Source organism: Marmota flaviventris, chromosome 6 (genome assembly GCF_047511675.1).
Source record: "Marmota flaviventris isolate mMarFla1 chromosome 6, mMarFla1.hap1, whole genome shotgun sequence".
Taxonomy (NCBI): Eukaryota; Metazoa; Chordata; class Mammalia; order Rodentia; family Sciuridae; genus Marmota; species Marmota flaviventris.
The window spans coordinates 140,058,720-140,074,882 of record NC_092503.1 but is presented as its reverse complement, the minus strand read 5'-3'; the positions used below and the strand labels follow the sequence as shown (position 1 = coordinate 140,074,882).

At 37.0% G+C, this 16,163-nt stretch overlaps 1 protein-coding gene across 10 annotated transcripts in view; it reads right to left on the bottom strand.

Annotated features, from left to right (window-relative positions):
* The window catches only part of Fars2 (phenylalanyl-tRNA synthetase 2, mitochondrial), a 513,853-nt gene that overhangs the window by 220,827 nt on the left and 276,863 nt on the right, over window positions 1–16,163 (bottom strand). For all 10 annotated transcript variants that reach the window (XM_071613658.1, XM_071613660.1, XM_071613657.1 and 7 more), the window contains one exon: window positions 936–1,096. In XM_071613658.1, coding sequence (XP_071469759.1) covers window positions 936–1,096 — 161 coding nt within the window. The remainder of the gene's footprint in view (window positions 1–935; window positions 1,097–16,163) is intronic.

The following is a 16,163-nucleotide window of genomic DNA, read 5'->3' as shown; positions in this document are numbered from 1 at the left end:
TCTGTTCAAATTGTGTGTATCCTCCTGACTCAGTCTGGGCAAATCATATGACTTAAGAAATTTATCGATGTCTTCACTATCTTCTATTTTATTGGAATATAGGTTTTCAAAATAATTTCTAATTGTCTTCTGTATTTCTGTAGCATCTGTTGTGATATTGCCTTTTTCATCCCGTATGTTAGTAATTTGAGTTCTCTCTCTTCTTCTCTTCATTAGCATGGCTAAGGGTCTGTCGATCTTATTTATTTTTTAGAAGAACCAACTTTTAGTTTTGTTAATTTTTTCAATAGTTTCTTTTGTTTCAATTTCGTTGGTTTCCGCTCTGATTTTAATTATTTCTTGCCTTCTGCTACATTTGCTGTTGTTTTGCTCTTCCTTTTCTAGGGCTTTGAGATGAAGTGTGAGCTCATTTATTTGTTGTTTTTTTTCTTTTTTTGAGGAATGACCTCCTTATTTACATTTCAATTAGAAGATAGAAACTTTAAATCTGGGTTTAAAAAATGGACCCAATTCTATGCTATTCATAAGAAACATAATTTTAATATAAAGACAAAGGATGAAAGTTATATGAAAAAAAAAGATGTCATTTTAAACACTAATCATAAGCCAGTGTGTCTATTTTAGTCTCAGGAAACGTAAACTTTAAGAGAAAAATATCATCATTGATAAAGATGGGTACTTCACAATGACAAAATGGTCAGGAACAAAGCCCAAAATTGTTTTTCTCTGTTTAGACTAATAAGATTGATAAATCTCTCTTTTTCTGCATATAATTTCGGAAGGTTTATGAACCTCATGAGTATTTATGGACCTCTATTTAACCTATTTTTAAATTCACATTATTTTAAAGTTCAGCAGTTTTCAAGTAGCAGATCCTCTCAATCCTTGACAACCATTTTTATTATCATTGACTTAATTCTTGCAAGTCATCTCACCTGGAACTTCACCTTCTGATTAATGTCGGAGATGCAGAACTGCTTCAGGAAGCGCTCGTCTTCACTCCAGAAGAGGCGGATATCAGGGATGTCATAGAGGATCATGGCCAGTCTTTCTAACCCGAGGCCAAAAGCCCAGCCGATTCGATCTTGAGCACCAGCTATAATTAGGAAAGAAAATAAAAGGGCTGTTTAGGGAAGTATGAAGATTGGGCAGGTACACACTCCTCCCCATAATTACCAGGAACCTTGCCTGAGGCCTATAGGCAGCAGTGCCCTGCAGAGCCGTGGTGGAAGGCACCCCATCTTACTTTTCCTTCCTCTTCATGTTCCTTACTGTCCTCATGAAAGCACTATGGAGCCACACTGACGATAGTATTTTCTTTCATTTCTGAATAAAGTTCAGGCTCTTTGAAACCCGCATTCTCACCTCTGAATTATGCTTTTTCTGTAGTCTTTACCTGCACTGATTTAAACATGTAGCCTTCTAGGTGTCAGTTACATAAGAGAACTGGCTACACATAGGGCCATATGTGCAAAACAGGCCACACTAGACTGTGAACATTCAGAAAGTGTGTGTCAGGCCATCAAAATCTTCAACTTTATTAAAACACCATGTTTCCTGGTAGTAAGAGCTCCTCCAACCATGTGCAGAGGGCAAGGAAGCCATGGTGAAATGCCTATCTAGTGACAATTACCCCAAATGGTAGCAAGTGGGTCAGATTCTGTCAGTACAGTGAATTCTAACAGTGCATTTCACATGTATGAATCAGAGTATAAGACAAAAGACAGGGCGGTCGAGTGTAAGAAAGGTGACAGGAGCAGTTCATACTTCTAAAAAAAGCTTGGAAAATGAGCTCATGAAATGAAAAAATTACAAACAGACATAAAGCAGGCTCCTGAGGCAGACTGAAGTGGCTCCCCGAGATTCCTACCTCTCATGCACAGCCCCATGGAAACCTCTTCCTTTGATTGTGACTGACCCATGAGAAGGACAGGGTCTCACCCCAGTCATTAGTTTGTCTTGTGTGACTTGTATGACTCTCTCCACCTTGGCAGATTGCAGAGAGATTTCCCCTGCTGGCTATGAGGAGATGAGAGGCCATGCTGTGAGGAAACATGTGCCCAGGACCTCGGGGAGTCCCTAAGGAGCTGAGAGGCACACCAAAGCCAGTGAGACACATGGGAACCCCACTCCCATAATCATGGAGAACACATCCTCCTCAGTCTGCTAGGCGAGAAGACCCAGAGCTTGAGAATACAGCCCTAACATTCTGACTACAATCTGGGGAGACCACACACTGGGGGACCACACCAGTCCACATCCAGAGTCCTGAAGCAAGGAAACGAATAGTATATTTGTGTTGTTTTAAGCCATTTATGAGATAATTTGTTCTTGGGGCAGGGAGGGGAGTGAAGAAAAAACAAATCAGATAAGAAGCGTGGAGAAAGGTGACAGAAAATGGCAGAGTTCCAACCATAAAAGGCCAGGGTGCAGCCCAGGAAGGCTGAGGGGTGAAGAGACAGTGAGGGCAAGGCTGGGCAGCTGATACTCTGAGGAGGGGACAGAGAGAAGCTGATGTGCTCTGGTTATTGCTGCCACCACCATCATTCACAAATGACAAGGATAAGAGAAATCAGAAAGAAATGTGAGCCTTTAAACAAAGGATTTGTTTCAAGGCTCAATGAATATAAAGTATTCAAAATGCCACAAGAAAATGATACAGAGAGAGTAGGGCTCAGTCAGAGGGAGAGTGAATATGAAGAAAACTGAGTGGCTGGCTACCTGTGTTCCCAGGACAAAGGATCATTCCAGAAGGGGGTCAGGGAAAGGGCTGTTTAACCAGAAGAATGCTGCAGCCAGAGTTCCTGACCAAGTGACCCCTGCCTAGAAAGAAGCTGATGGGGGAGGGAAAAATAGAGGAATTCATAGTGATGCCTAAAAACCTTAGAGAGGCTGATGACCAACTGAAGACACGAAAATTAACACAACACCCACATTTTATACCACTGGAAGAATTTTTTTGAGAAATGATATTCCTGAACCTGGTGAGGGATTTGGTTCCAGTATTCTCACTTGTTTCTGGTTATGCACTCTATTCTTTATAACCATTTGGAAAACAATGTAGCAACAGACACAAAAATGCTCACATATTTTATTCTAAGATTTTAGGGGGAGATTTATCCCTAGGAATTAACAAAAGCAGAAAGATAAATAAAGATATTTGGGGCAGTATTACTTATAAGAAGAAAAACAAGAAAACAATCTAAGTGTCCAAAATTAGAAAACTGCTTAAATATTACAGTACATTAAAATATTATTATATTAAAATACATAAAATAACTACATAGATGTTATTAAATCAGAGTATAAGAGAATATGAACACTTCTATGATAAAATAAATATTTACTATGATTACTACTTAATACAGGTAAAAATGAGAGTCATAATATGAAAATTAAAGAATGTGATGCTCATGGGTCACTATGAGTAGTAATTCAAAAACAACTGCTTATTTTTAAAATTCACAAATATCTTTATGAGATATTTGTGATGCAGAACATGATGTTTTGATATAGATATATATTGTGGCATTACTAAAATGAATCAATTAACAATCATTGATTGCTTCATAAACTTTCTTGTGATGAAAACATTTAAAATCTAGTCTTGGCAATTTTCAAGTAGACAATACATAGTTATTAGCTAGAATTACCATGTTGTACAATAGATCTCGAGTTTATTCCTTTTACCTAACTGAAATTTTGTATCCTTCGACCAACAATTTCTAAAACATTTTCTGTACTAGTTAAAGTCTTTTCAAGTAAAAAATAAACAACAACAACAAAAAGAGGTGGGAGTATTAATGTTACTTTGCAATTGAAGCGTGCTTTATTAAATCATTTACACTTCATCTTCAAATGTTAGACAAAACCAACCATCTAGAGACCACTATCTATAGCTGAATGAGCAGCAGATCTAGGGGATTTGGTTTTATTTCATATCCAGTAATTTGTTATCTGCTCTTTTCATGCACCACCCCTCACTTCTTTCCCCATTCCTCAAAGCAAAAATAAAAGTAGTGGAGATCTGTTAAAAGTAGGTTAAAATAAAGAACAATAAATTTAAAAATGGGAAAAGAATATGAAGATATTCACAGACAAGGAAAGAAAAAAATGGTTCTTAAACAAATGAATACTTCAGTTAAGAAAAATGCAAGATACAATTGAATCAAGTTACCAGTTTTTACTTACCAGGGGGGCAAAAAATTTTAAAAAATGATCATACACTTGGTAGCAAAGCACTCTTATACACTGCTGGTAGGATGCATGTGGGTTTTAATTTTTTGACCCAAGGAATATAACATAGCACTAGTTATCAATATTCAAAATATATACTGTCACATATTACTTGAACTTCTAGAACAGATACTATTCATGAAAATTTGTGAATTTACAATGTGGTTTATTGAAATAGTGTTTATAATAGCAAAAGAGTGCACACAACCCAAATGTTTATTCATAGGAAATTGGTTAAATGAATAATGGAACGTTATTGTAACACCTTCTGAAGGATTTCAAATACTGTTTTTTATTTGGGGATGGGTGGGAGAGAACAGGGCACATGAAGACAAAAGGTGGAAGGCTTTACAATATGTGGCTTTGTATATAAAAAGTAATGAGAAATTTTTCAGGTATATGTTGATTTTTCTTTTATCAGAAATGCTCTGGAACAAAAAGTATTTTGAATTTTGGAATGTTCTGGATTTCTGATTAGGGATTCTAAACCTGTAATAGAAATCTTAATGACTAGATAAAATGTGGTGCTTTCTTTTCTGTTTATTCTTTTCCTAACAGGTTTTAAAACAACAAATAATCCCTTTCATTGGTGTCAGGCTTCCAGGAAAGACTATGATTAATAAAAATGGATCTGATGTTCCACTTATAGCCTGTTTGGGTGTTTCTCTCTACAGAAGAGCCAATGCATTCTAAGCCTGGAAAATTAATGCTGCTATTTGTGGGGGTTTCAAAAAACTCAAGCAAATTCCCCAATACCCCTCATCTTCAATCCTAGTGGGCTGAGATACTTCAATCAAGAGATAAGGGAGAAGAAATGTGATGTGACTTCTGAGATTACACGAAAAAAGTCATGCAACTACCTCCTGCTTTTTTTTTTAAATGATCGTGCTGTGACATTTCCTCTCAGTCAGGATTTTTCCCTCCAAAGATTCTCTTGGAACCCCACCACTAGTCTCTGAGAAAGCTCAGCAAGATGAAGAGGACTTGTGTAGGAGCTCACAAGGGGGAACCTAGCCTTCAAGTTCCCCCAGCACCATTAGCAGACACGTAAGAGAAGACTTAGGAGGATTCCAGCCCCAGTTGGGAACCACCCCGATTGTGTAAATCTCCCTAGATGAGGTTCTGGGCACTGTGGAGGAGAGACATGCCATCGCTATTGTGTGCTGTCTGAATTCATGACCAAGGAATAATTTTCCATTACGGTAAAGCTAAAACTACACTGTAGCCACAGGTTCTACTTTTCTTGGTCTGAAAATATTGCAAATAAAAAAGTAAAGTTTCAAACAGGAGAGAGATCAGGAGTTACAAGAAGCTTAAAATAAGATGAATACACTATATTATACCACCTCATTTGTGTCATAATATCCATTCGTCTCTCCAAAGGCCAGGTCGCCCACTATTATTCACAACGTTGCTCATCCTAGAAATCAAACCATCTTAAGTCAAGGCTACCCAATCCCCTGTCACCACATGAACCACTGCCCTTCATTTTATTTCTCCAGCTTGGTGAATGGATCATCACCCATCTAGTCACCCAAGGCAGCAGGCTGGAAGTGAAGTTTTACTTCACATACCACCTCATATCAGGCGAAGACCTTTAAATGATATCTCAGAAGTCTCTCAAAGGCCTCCCTTAATTTGAGTCCTACTGTCACTGTGGATGTGTCTTTAACAAAAGTCTTTCACTCAATCCAAGGAGTTCACCCTGTCTCCTCATCCAGCCCATCTCTGAGAGTGCCACCAATTTGCTCCCTAAAGCATGAATCTCCACATTGCTTTAAGCAGATGTGTGTGGACTGTGGGTCAGAGAATGATCTCTCAGCAAGCCACATTTAGCATTTTGTTCTTGTTTTTACTTTGTATTTGGCATTTTTCTAAAGGATAATTTTTTCATAGATCCCCATTCACTCAAGGAACCACAAGATTAAATTACACAGGGTCCGGGTGGGGGAAGCCTGAATAGTAAGTTATAGACTAGCACCTGTGGCTATCAGTTGGCATCCAGGCAATCCTAAAGACAAATGGAAACACAGGCATTCAGCTCCAAGTTACAGAGAGAGGGAATAGTATGTCGTTAGCAAAGAACATTTCAAAAAACTTCCAACACATCCCAGGCTTATAATTTTGTCACAGGTAAAATCATGCATATGATATGCCAGTCAACAACAGAATTCACATTATTTTCAACTGCACATGATTATTCCTTGACCATAGACTATATTCTGGGACATACAACACATTTCAAATGTTAAAAAATATAGAAATTCTATAAAGAATGTTCTGTGTTCAAAATGGAAATATATCAGAAATCAATGGTAGAAAAATATCTGAAAAATATTCAAAATGCTGGGAAATTAAAAAAACATACCTCTTAATAACCATAAGTAAAAGAAGTAATCGCAAAGGAGATTAAAAATACATTGAAATGAATAAACATTAAGATATAACACATCAAAATTTGAATTCATAAGTTACTGGGTGGGAATGCAAAATGATAAGCCACTTTGGAAAATACTTTGATAATTGTATACAATTAAGCAATGGTTCTTAACTGGGGGAAATTTTAGCAGCCAGGGGACACTTAACAGTCTAGAGACACTTTTGGTTGTTAAAACTGGGTAAGAGGATAATGCACAGGACAGTCCCTCACAACAAAGATCATCCATCCCCAGAAGTCACCTCTGAGTTAAACATATGCTTAGCATATAACAAAGGAATTCCATTCCCAGGTTGTTACCTAAAATATGGAAACATAAGGGCACCTAAAGACCAATACAGAGATGCTCTTCACAGCTTTATTCATAATAGCCCCGTGTTCCTCAACTGGTGAATAGAGAAACTGTGGTATGTCTATCTAGTGGAATACTACCCAGCAATGAAAGTAAATACATTTTCACCCATACAATAACATTATGATATCAAAACCATTACACTTAGTGAAAGGAGGCAGTCTGGTACCAAACATTAAGTATTCTAGAATTCCATTTACATGACATTCTGGAAAAGGCAAAACTAGAGACAGCAGATCAGTGGCTGGCAAGGGCTGGAAATGAAGAAACTTTGGAGAATAATGGGAATCGTCTATATCTTGATTTAAATTTTGTGTGAATTTTTCTGTGTGTAAAACCTAACCCAATCAATTAACTGATCAAAGATCCTTTGCTTGGATGACATGGCAATATCAAATAAAATTGCTCTCAGGTCCTAAATGCTTACTCTCAACTTCTCTGGATATCCCATCATTAACTAGAAACAAATAGCTTGTGCACCAGCACTATTCTGAGGACCACATTTTGAGTAGCAATGATCCCAATAATGGAAATGCTTACATTTCTTTTTTTGAAGCACAAAATTAAGAAGTTCCTTTACTCTTATACACCCACTAGGAATGTACATATGGCAGGTTGAAAATTATGAGATTGGGGAACAAAATACAAACCCCATGTATAGCATCGAAGGCTCCTGTGCCATCACCTCAGGTAAACACAATCCTCTGAACGTCCTCACATGACATGTTTTGTCTTTCTTATCTTGTCCTTCTTCCTAACACTTTACATTTGTTTCCTTTCCCATCATCCCATCAAGCTTGACTGACATTGCCCTCCTGTGAGATTCTTCCTGTGACCCTCAAGGATGGATTAAGTTTATCGTCAACTCTCCTCACAAGCACAGTGTACACACTGGTTTTAGCACCTCCCAACCTGATCAGTCTCTCTCTCCATCTAAACCTAAGAGTTCTAGAAAACAGTCCCAAGACGATGTCACATGCATCGCTAGCCACACAATACGTGTTTTTAGACACATATTATACTAACAAGAAGAACAAGTACTTTCCATGTGGTAGAGTGTGTCATTCTCGCTGCACAAAGCTGCAGATCATGACAATGAGAATGAATGAGGTCTCGGGGGTGGGAGGTAGGTAGTCTGAAAAGTCAAGTTTGCACAATGTTCATGATTAGGGGTTAGAAGGCTAAAAGGGTAGAGAAGAAGGATGAGGGAGATGAAAGCTAAATTCATTGCTTGGTGAATATCTCTTACCAATTTCACAGATGGAAAATGCAGGTGATCACAAAATGCTTAGCATTAATAGCTGAAAGACTGCTGCTTTATCACCAGATGTGGCTTAGCTTCTGAACAGGGCAGAGTCAGCAGAGGGAGCATCACCAGTTAAAAACCACATCTGCAAGAAGAGTTGGGGCTGGCCCCTGTGAGGAGATGAGATGAATGTGGGCAACAATGCTGGATAGTCAATTTTAGTTTCTTGCATCTGAAATGATTCTGCCATTTAACTATTACCACAACGAATGGCTTAATACCAATTAGCCTAAAATTAAAGACATTATTCAGATTGGCTAACATTCAACAATTCCATCCAAAAAACAGTCAGTTACCTGCACAAACAATTTCCAATTACTTTTTTCAGAAGGCTCCCTAGGAAACAATTCTGTTCAAAGTGAGATGTTCCAGAGCTGTTTTTATTTTAATAGCCCAGGAGAATGACAGGCAGTACCACGCTGAAATGTGCCAGGAAAATGCATGACTCTGGGGCCTCCGTCCCACCTGGGTGTCAGGAGAGAGAGGATGTCTTCTAAAGACAGGAGATTGGCTCCTACTCAGAGGACCTGATGCTGAGGTGAGGGGGTAAATTCATAAGGCACTTAAATCCCAACCAACTTGTGTGTCAAAGTTTGTGAAACAGACTTTCATTGGAAAAGGGAATATCTGGAGTCTCTCTTCCTGCCACTGGCTACAATCTTTATTCTCACAATGAATCTGATCAAAACACTTGTTTGTGACAATCACTATGGGAGGCTGCAAGAAAGGACATGATGTCCATTTGCTAAGCAGTACCAAGTTTTACCTTTAAAATACTTTGTTTTGATCCCATCTTAACCTGCTTTTTCTGTGCCATTGGCCTATTATGTTATTAAGACAAACCCAGAAACTCCCGAGGTAAGGCTGTAGGTTAAAATCATATGGCCCTGGTAAAAGACTCTGGGAAATAAATTTAACTCAGATCTAAGAAAATGACTTTAGGTTGTTGGAACAGAAAAGTTGTGTGTGTGTTTTTTTTTTCCTGAACAAGATTGTTTTTAATATTAAGAATGCCAAGCATTACATGAATGATCATAATAATTCACTTTTTATCTCGGTCCCATGGAGGCATAGAGCCAAACTTGCAGATCAACTCTAGAACTGCAAAAGGGTTCAGGGAAAATTCTCTCTGTGACTGTCCCAGTTTTATTTTCTAATTATCTTATTTCCTCTTTGCCTTGATTATGTCAACTATTTACTTTATCCTCTCATATGTACTTCTATAAGGTACTTCAAATTCTTTATGGGAGAAAGTGAGCCATAAATAAACAGACATTTAAAGATATTGTTGGCCAAGGCAAATATAATTTTCAGGTCTCTGGCACTCGTTAGCTGTAATTTGTTGGTGGTCTGACAGGTTTTAAGTTAATATCTTTTCCCTCGTTCTGAAATTAGAGGGGCCTTATAAACTAGAGCCATCAGACAGAGTAGAGTAGCAACCGTATTCACACAGAATACCCAGGAATGGAAGCAGTTGGGTACTTCTGTACTGGGTGGAGCATCCCATGAAAGAATTTTTGTTGTTGTTGTTGCCAAAAATCCTTCTCAGAAGGCCAGCCTATGTGGAGAAGGAAAAGAATGTGGGAAAAGAATTCAGAGATGAGAAAATTTAAATAAAGGAGAGGAGGAGGAGACTGGAAATAGAAATGAGCACAGTAAGAAGTCACTGGTGTGAAAGTAGAAAAACGAAATTGGTCCCAGAACCTAAATGGGTGTCTCTTTGTAGCAGCTGATTCTCCAGGCCCTGCCTCCACAACTGCAGAGAGAGCCACCAGCAAAGGACAGCCCAGGTACAGAGGCTTTGCATACAGCCTCTTTTTTTGTTCCTCCATCCAAAACAGGGGTCCTGTGAGCAGGATCATCTCCAGAAGAAGCATGGCTGTGCTGGGTATGGAGTTAGGTGAAGAGCAAAGGGCACCATGCATGCCACCACTCAGTGACACACCCGCGAGAGTGCAGGGAAGCTAGCCCTGCAGTCTGTGGAAGACACTGGGTCAGGGCGGAGATACTTATTAAACCTCCTCCTCCTAAGTCCTTAGTCTTCAATTTCATGAGGATAAATGACACACCATCAACTGGAGAAAGGGCTGAGAATGGCCAGGTGATGAACACAAAAGAGGTGTGTGCACAAGCAGCTGAGAACTGGAGCCCTGCAAGGTCGGTACAGTCCCTGTGCCTCCATTGAAGGTCTGTGATGAACTACAGGATCATCACATTATACTGTTGCCAGTCAGTGCCAGGAAGTGAGTAATTGAGGGAAAAGAGTTAAACTTCAAATACTGTCTTATGATTAAGTGATTATTCTCTATGAAAATACAGTTTTTCACACTAACCTCTCTAATGTTTAGAATAACTAAGTTGGAAAGTGAGTCACGTTTAAATGAAATGAGATGTAATGTCTAGTGCCTACTTGAAGAGGCTACTGCAGCAAGAAGATCACCCCTGTTCTCCCCTGAAAAGCTGAGCTGGACATTTACTCTTTTAACTACAGTTCTTCATCAATGACCTATTTAACCTTTTGAAGACTTGAGTGAAATCTTTGCTTGGCACATAATGTAAACTAGCCTATACCTAGAAGCTCAAACACATCACTTTTCCAGAGATGAAATAGGTTTCATTTGATTTTTGCATGCTTGGTGCTGTGGCTGAGAATGTAAAGGTATTAAAACACCAACATATTGAAGCGCTGCTTTCTCAGTCTCCTTAAACAGTTCTTCTGCCTTCTTAATTCTCAACTATACTAATAAATGGCAGAGTGTATTCTGATTCACTTACTAAAAAGAAGAAAATTCCCAGTAGAGACTTCAATTTTTTCAGAGATAGAAACATGACAATGAAGGAAGATGAATTAAAACTAAAGATAATAGAGTAAAATATAATTTGAGAGGCGCTCACTAGAAGAAACCACAGACCAATATCCCTCATGAACACAGATGCAAAAAATGCTCATTAGATTACTAGGAAACCAAATTTAGCAGCATATTGAAAAGATTATACACAATGACCAAATGGGATTTACTCTAGGAATGCAAGCAAGGGTGGTTCAAAATATGAGAATCAATCAATGTAATATACACATTAATAGAATAAAGGGAAGAAAAACCCATGTGATCAATTTCAATTGATGCAGTAAAAACATCTGAAAAAAAGGTAACATCCTTTCATGATAAAATAAAAAAACAAGGGACTTTCTCAACATGATAAAAGTCATGTATGAAAAACCACCACCGACATCATTCTCAATGGTGGAAAGTCCAAGACCAGGAACAAGACAAGGAGGCTCACTGTCGCTACTTTCAACATAACACTGAAAGTTCTAAACAGAAAAAAAAATAGGAAATAAGAAAATGAACTGAAAAGAAAGAAGTAAAATTTTCTGTATTTGCAGATGACATGATCTTATATGTAGAAAACCTTAGGAAACCCATGGAAAAACTGAAATTATAAATTCAGTAAGGCTACAGGATACGAAACAAACCTACAAAAATCAGTTGCATTTCTACACACTAACAATGAACAATCTGAACAGGATATTAACAAAATAATTCCATCTACAAGAATATAAGACAGAATGAAGTACTTAGAAATAAATATAACCAAGGAGACAAGGGACTTACATGTTGAAAACTATTATTTATTGTTCTTTTTACATGCACTTGACAGTAGGGTATATTTTGATGTAGTATTCCTACCTGGAATATAACTTATTCTAATTAGGATGGAACCACCATTTGACCCAGTTATCTTACTCTTCAGCATATAACCAAAGGACTTAAAATCAGCACACTGCAGCGACGCAGCCACATCAATGTACATAGCAGCTCAATTCACAATAGCTAAGCTATGGAACCAACCTACGTGCCCTTCAACAATAAAAAAATTTGTGGTATATATACACAATAGAATATTACTCAGCTATACAAATAATGACACTTTATGGCTTTCGCAGATAAATGGATGGATCTGTAGACTATCGTGCTAAGTGTAATAAGCCAATCCCCAAAAAACAAAGGTTGAGTGTTTTCTCTGACACGCAGATGCTAACATACAACAAGAGAAGGGGAGAATAGAAGTTCAATGAATTATACAAAAGGAAATGAAGGGAAGAGAGAAGGAATGGGATTAGGAAAGACAAAATGAATTGGATATAACTTTCCTATGTTCATATATAAATACATCACCAGTGAAACTCTATGTCATGTACAACCACAAGAATGGGATCCAAATTAGAAAACTATAACATGCTACTGAACAAAACTGAAGACAACAATACTAAGTAGACAGACATTCTGTATTCAAGGGCTGGAAGATTTAAGATGGCAATGCTATTCAAAGAAATATACCAATTCAACGTAATTCCTATCAAAATACCAATGGCATCTTTGCTGAAATGAAAAAACTCATTGTAAAATTCACATGGGATTTCAAGAGACTCTGAATTGCCAAAATGATATTGAAAATGAAGAACAAAGATGGAAGGCTCACTCTTCCCAATATGGAAACTTACCACAAAGCCACAGTTCTGAAAGCAGTGTGGTATTAGCTTAAGCAAAGACACAAAGAACAATGGAACAATGGAATAAAATGGTGGATCCAGAAATAAATTGTCACATCAAGCATCAGTTGATTTTTGACAAAAGTACTAGGACCATTAAATGGACAAAGAATAATCTCTTCAATAAATGGTGCTAATAATAATGTTATCATACAACAATTAATTCAAACTGGATAAAAGAGCTAAATTTAAGACTCAATACCGTAAAGCTCTTTCAAAGAAAACAGAGAAAAATCTCTATATGACACCAAAAGTACAGGCGACTAAAGAAAAAATTACTTTAGCAGTCAGGGAAATGCAAATCAAAACTAGAAAGATATATCTCTCTACAGTTAAAATGGCAGCAATCAGTAATAAAAATAATACTGGATAGGATATGAGGGAAAAGAAACACTTTTTAACTGCTTACGGGATTATAAATTTGTAAGGCCACTATGGAAATCAGTATGGAGGTTCCTCAAAAGACTCAGAATGAAACCACCATGGTCTAGCTATACCACACTTATTATTTATCCTGAATAATTAAAATCATCATATTTATATATATCATATTTATATATTTACATATATATTTATTAAAATCATCATATATATATATGTTTATCCTGAATAATTAAAATCATCATACAAAAGTCATAATGCAGCACAGTTCACAATGTCTAAATTATGGAACCATCCTAGGTGTCTGTCAGTAGATGAATGGATAAAGAAAATATGGTATATATACAAAATTAAGTTTTATTCAGCCATGAAGAGGAATAAAATATGTCATGTACAGGGAAACAGAGGAAAAGAAGCCAAACTCAGAAAGTCAAGGGTTGTATGCTTTCTCTCAAATGTGAAAGTTTGACAGGAAAAAGGGAAAGAAAGGAGAGCAGAGCAGGGATCTCATGAAAATAAAAGGGAGATCAGCAGAGAAGAGAAAAGGGAACAGGGGAGGGAGGAGAGGAGAGAAAGGAAAAATACTGGAGAACAATACTAACAAAAGTATGTTGTTTTATTATGTTCACGTACAAATACGTAACAAAGGATCCCACAATTACAGCCAATGATAATGCACCAATAAAGATATGAATAAGGAAAAAAATAGATACATTGAACTTCATCATTAAAAATTTTTTGTATGTCAAAAGCCACTACTGAGAGAGTTAAAGCATAATACACAGAAATGGGAGAAAGATTTGAAATTCACATATCTGATAAAGGTGTACTACTCATGCTTTATAAAGAATCACTACATTTCAACAACAGACAAAAAATCCCAAATTTAAAAAGGGGAAAAATTTGAACAGACATTTCTCCATAGAAGATATACAAATGACCAACAGGCACATGATGTTAATAATTATTAGGAAAATGCAAATTAAGATCATAACGAGATAGCACTTCACACCTACAAAGCAATAATGATAATAATAATAATAATGGTAATAAAAACAAGTATTGGGAGGAATAAAAGGAAGTTTTCAGTTGCCGTTTGGAATGTAAAATGATGCAGCTGCTCAGGAAACAAAAATGATAGATATACCATGTGACCCAGCAACTCATTTCCTCCCCTCCCTGTGTACATGCACACACACGGCACATAGTCATATAGTAGAAATAATTCAAGTGGACGTCAACAGAGGAATGGTTTTGAAAAATGTGTTCCGTATATACAACAGATTATTCAGTCCTAAAAAGGAATGGAGCTCTGATACGTGCTAGAGCATGAATGAACCTTGAAAACAATATGCCAAGTGAAAGAAGCCAGGCACGACACATGTGGTGTCACTTTTATGAGACATCTGGTAAAGGCAAATTCATCAAGAGAGCAAGTAGATTAGAGGTTACCAGGTCTGGATGGGGAAGAAAAATGAGGAATTACTATTTCACTGGTACAGAGTTCATTTGGGGTGATGAAAATATTTTGGAAACAGAGGTGATAGCTACACAATAATGTGAATGAAAGTAATGCAGCTGAATTGTACACTAAAAATAGGTGTAACTACAAATTTTACATGACATGACATTTTGCTATGAAATTTATATTAAATTAAACATAAATTTAGTAAAAATTTATCATTTTAAATAATTAAAATATAAATTTAATTATTTATATACTTAAATAAAAATTTAAATATTCATTAAAATTTATATAAGACACTACCATATAAAAACTTCAGACGGAGTAAACATTTACAAAGTTTGAAGAAATTTTCCAAGTGTTCTTCATTTCTAAAGGAAACAATGCATTTACTTCCTCCATATTATATCCATCTTTGAAAACACTACTATTTGGGCCATTATGCTACCAAATGCTTCAGTGGACCGCAGTCTCCTCTTCCACAAAACGAAACAGCAGCAATAATAGAGCTTCTTATGTCCTTCCAGCTCTCAATAGCCCACGATTCAACTCAGCTTAGGAGCAACTAGCGGGGGATGTAGCTCAGTGGTAGACCACTTTTTTAGCATGCATGAAGTCCCACATTCAGTCCCCAATACCTAAAAAAAAGAAAAGGCAAGGCCAATGTGGATATAGTACTTAACTAAGGGTCTAAATAAACGGTAATGAAATACAAACTACTGAAAAATAAGTGTTTAATGTTTAACAGCATAAGAAAAGACCTTTACCAAATGCCCTCTCTAGTTGGCCCCCTGGTCTCCACAGGACCATGAAATACACAGTTGCACTTAAATCAGCACCCTTGATGGGACAGTTAAACACAGTGAGGACAGTCTTTCCTCCCTGTTTCAGGTCTCTGAATGTCCCCTTCTCACTGAGGCCTTCCTGACCACCGGCCTTGTAACTGTTAACCTCCCCCGTCAGTCAATACTCCAAATCTCCTTTCTCTGCCTTCTTCTGAAAATATCATCTTATACAACTGTTCAGATTTCATTTATTTATTGTTTATCATCAGACTTCCTACTGGCCTGGGAAGTCACAAGGGGAGTATCTCTGCTTGTTTTAATCACTTTGGCATCCTGGGTAGCTAGACCAGAACTGGCACATAAAAAGTGGTCAGTAAATATTTGCAAAGAAATGACAAAATGACATGGAAAGTTTCAAGACTTTACTATTTTTAGTTCACCTGCTTTGTTTAAATGAATCACATTATGAAGATTTCATATTTAAAATGAAGTTCTCAATGTAAGCAGTGATTTTTTAAAAATTCATTCTACTGTTACCAAAGATAGGTATTTAATCACTTTGTGTGGTCTTTTGGGGGTGGCTCTGCTAAGATAAGTATTAGGTTAAATTTGTGATTTGTACTTTTGTTTATTTAGTTTTTTTATG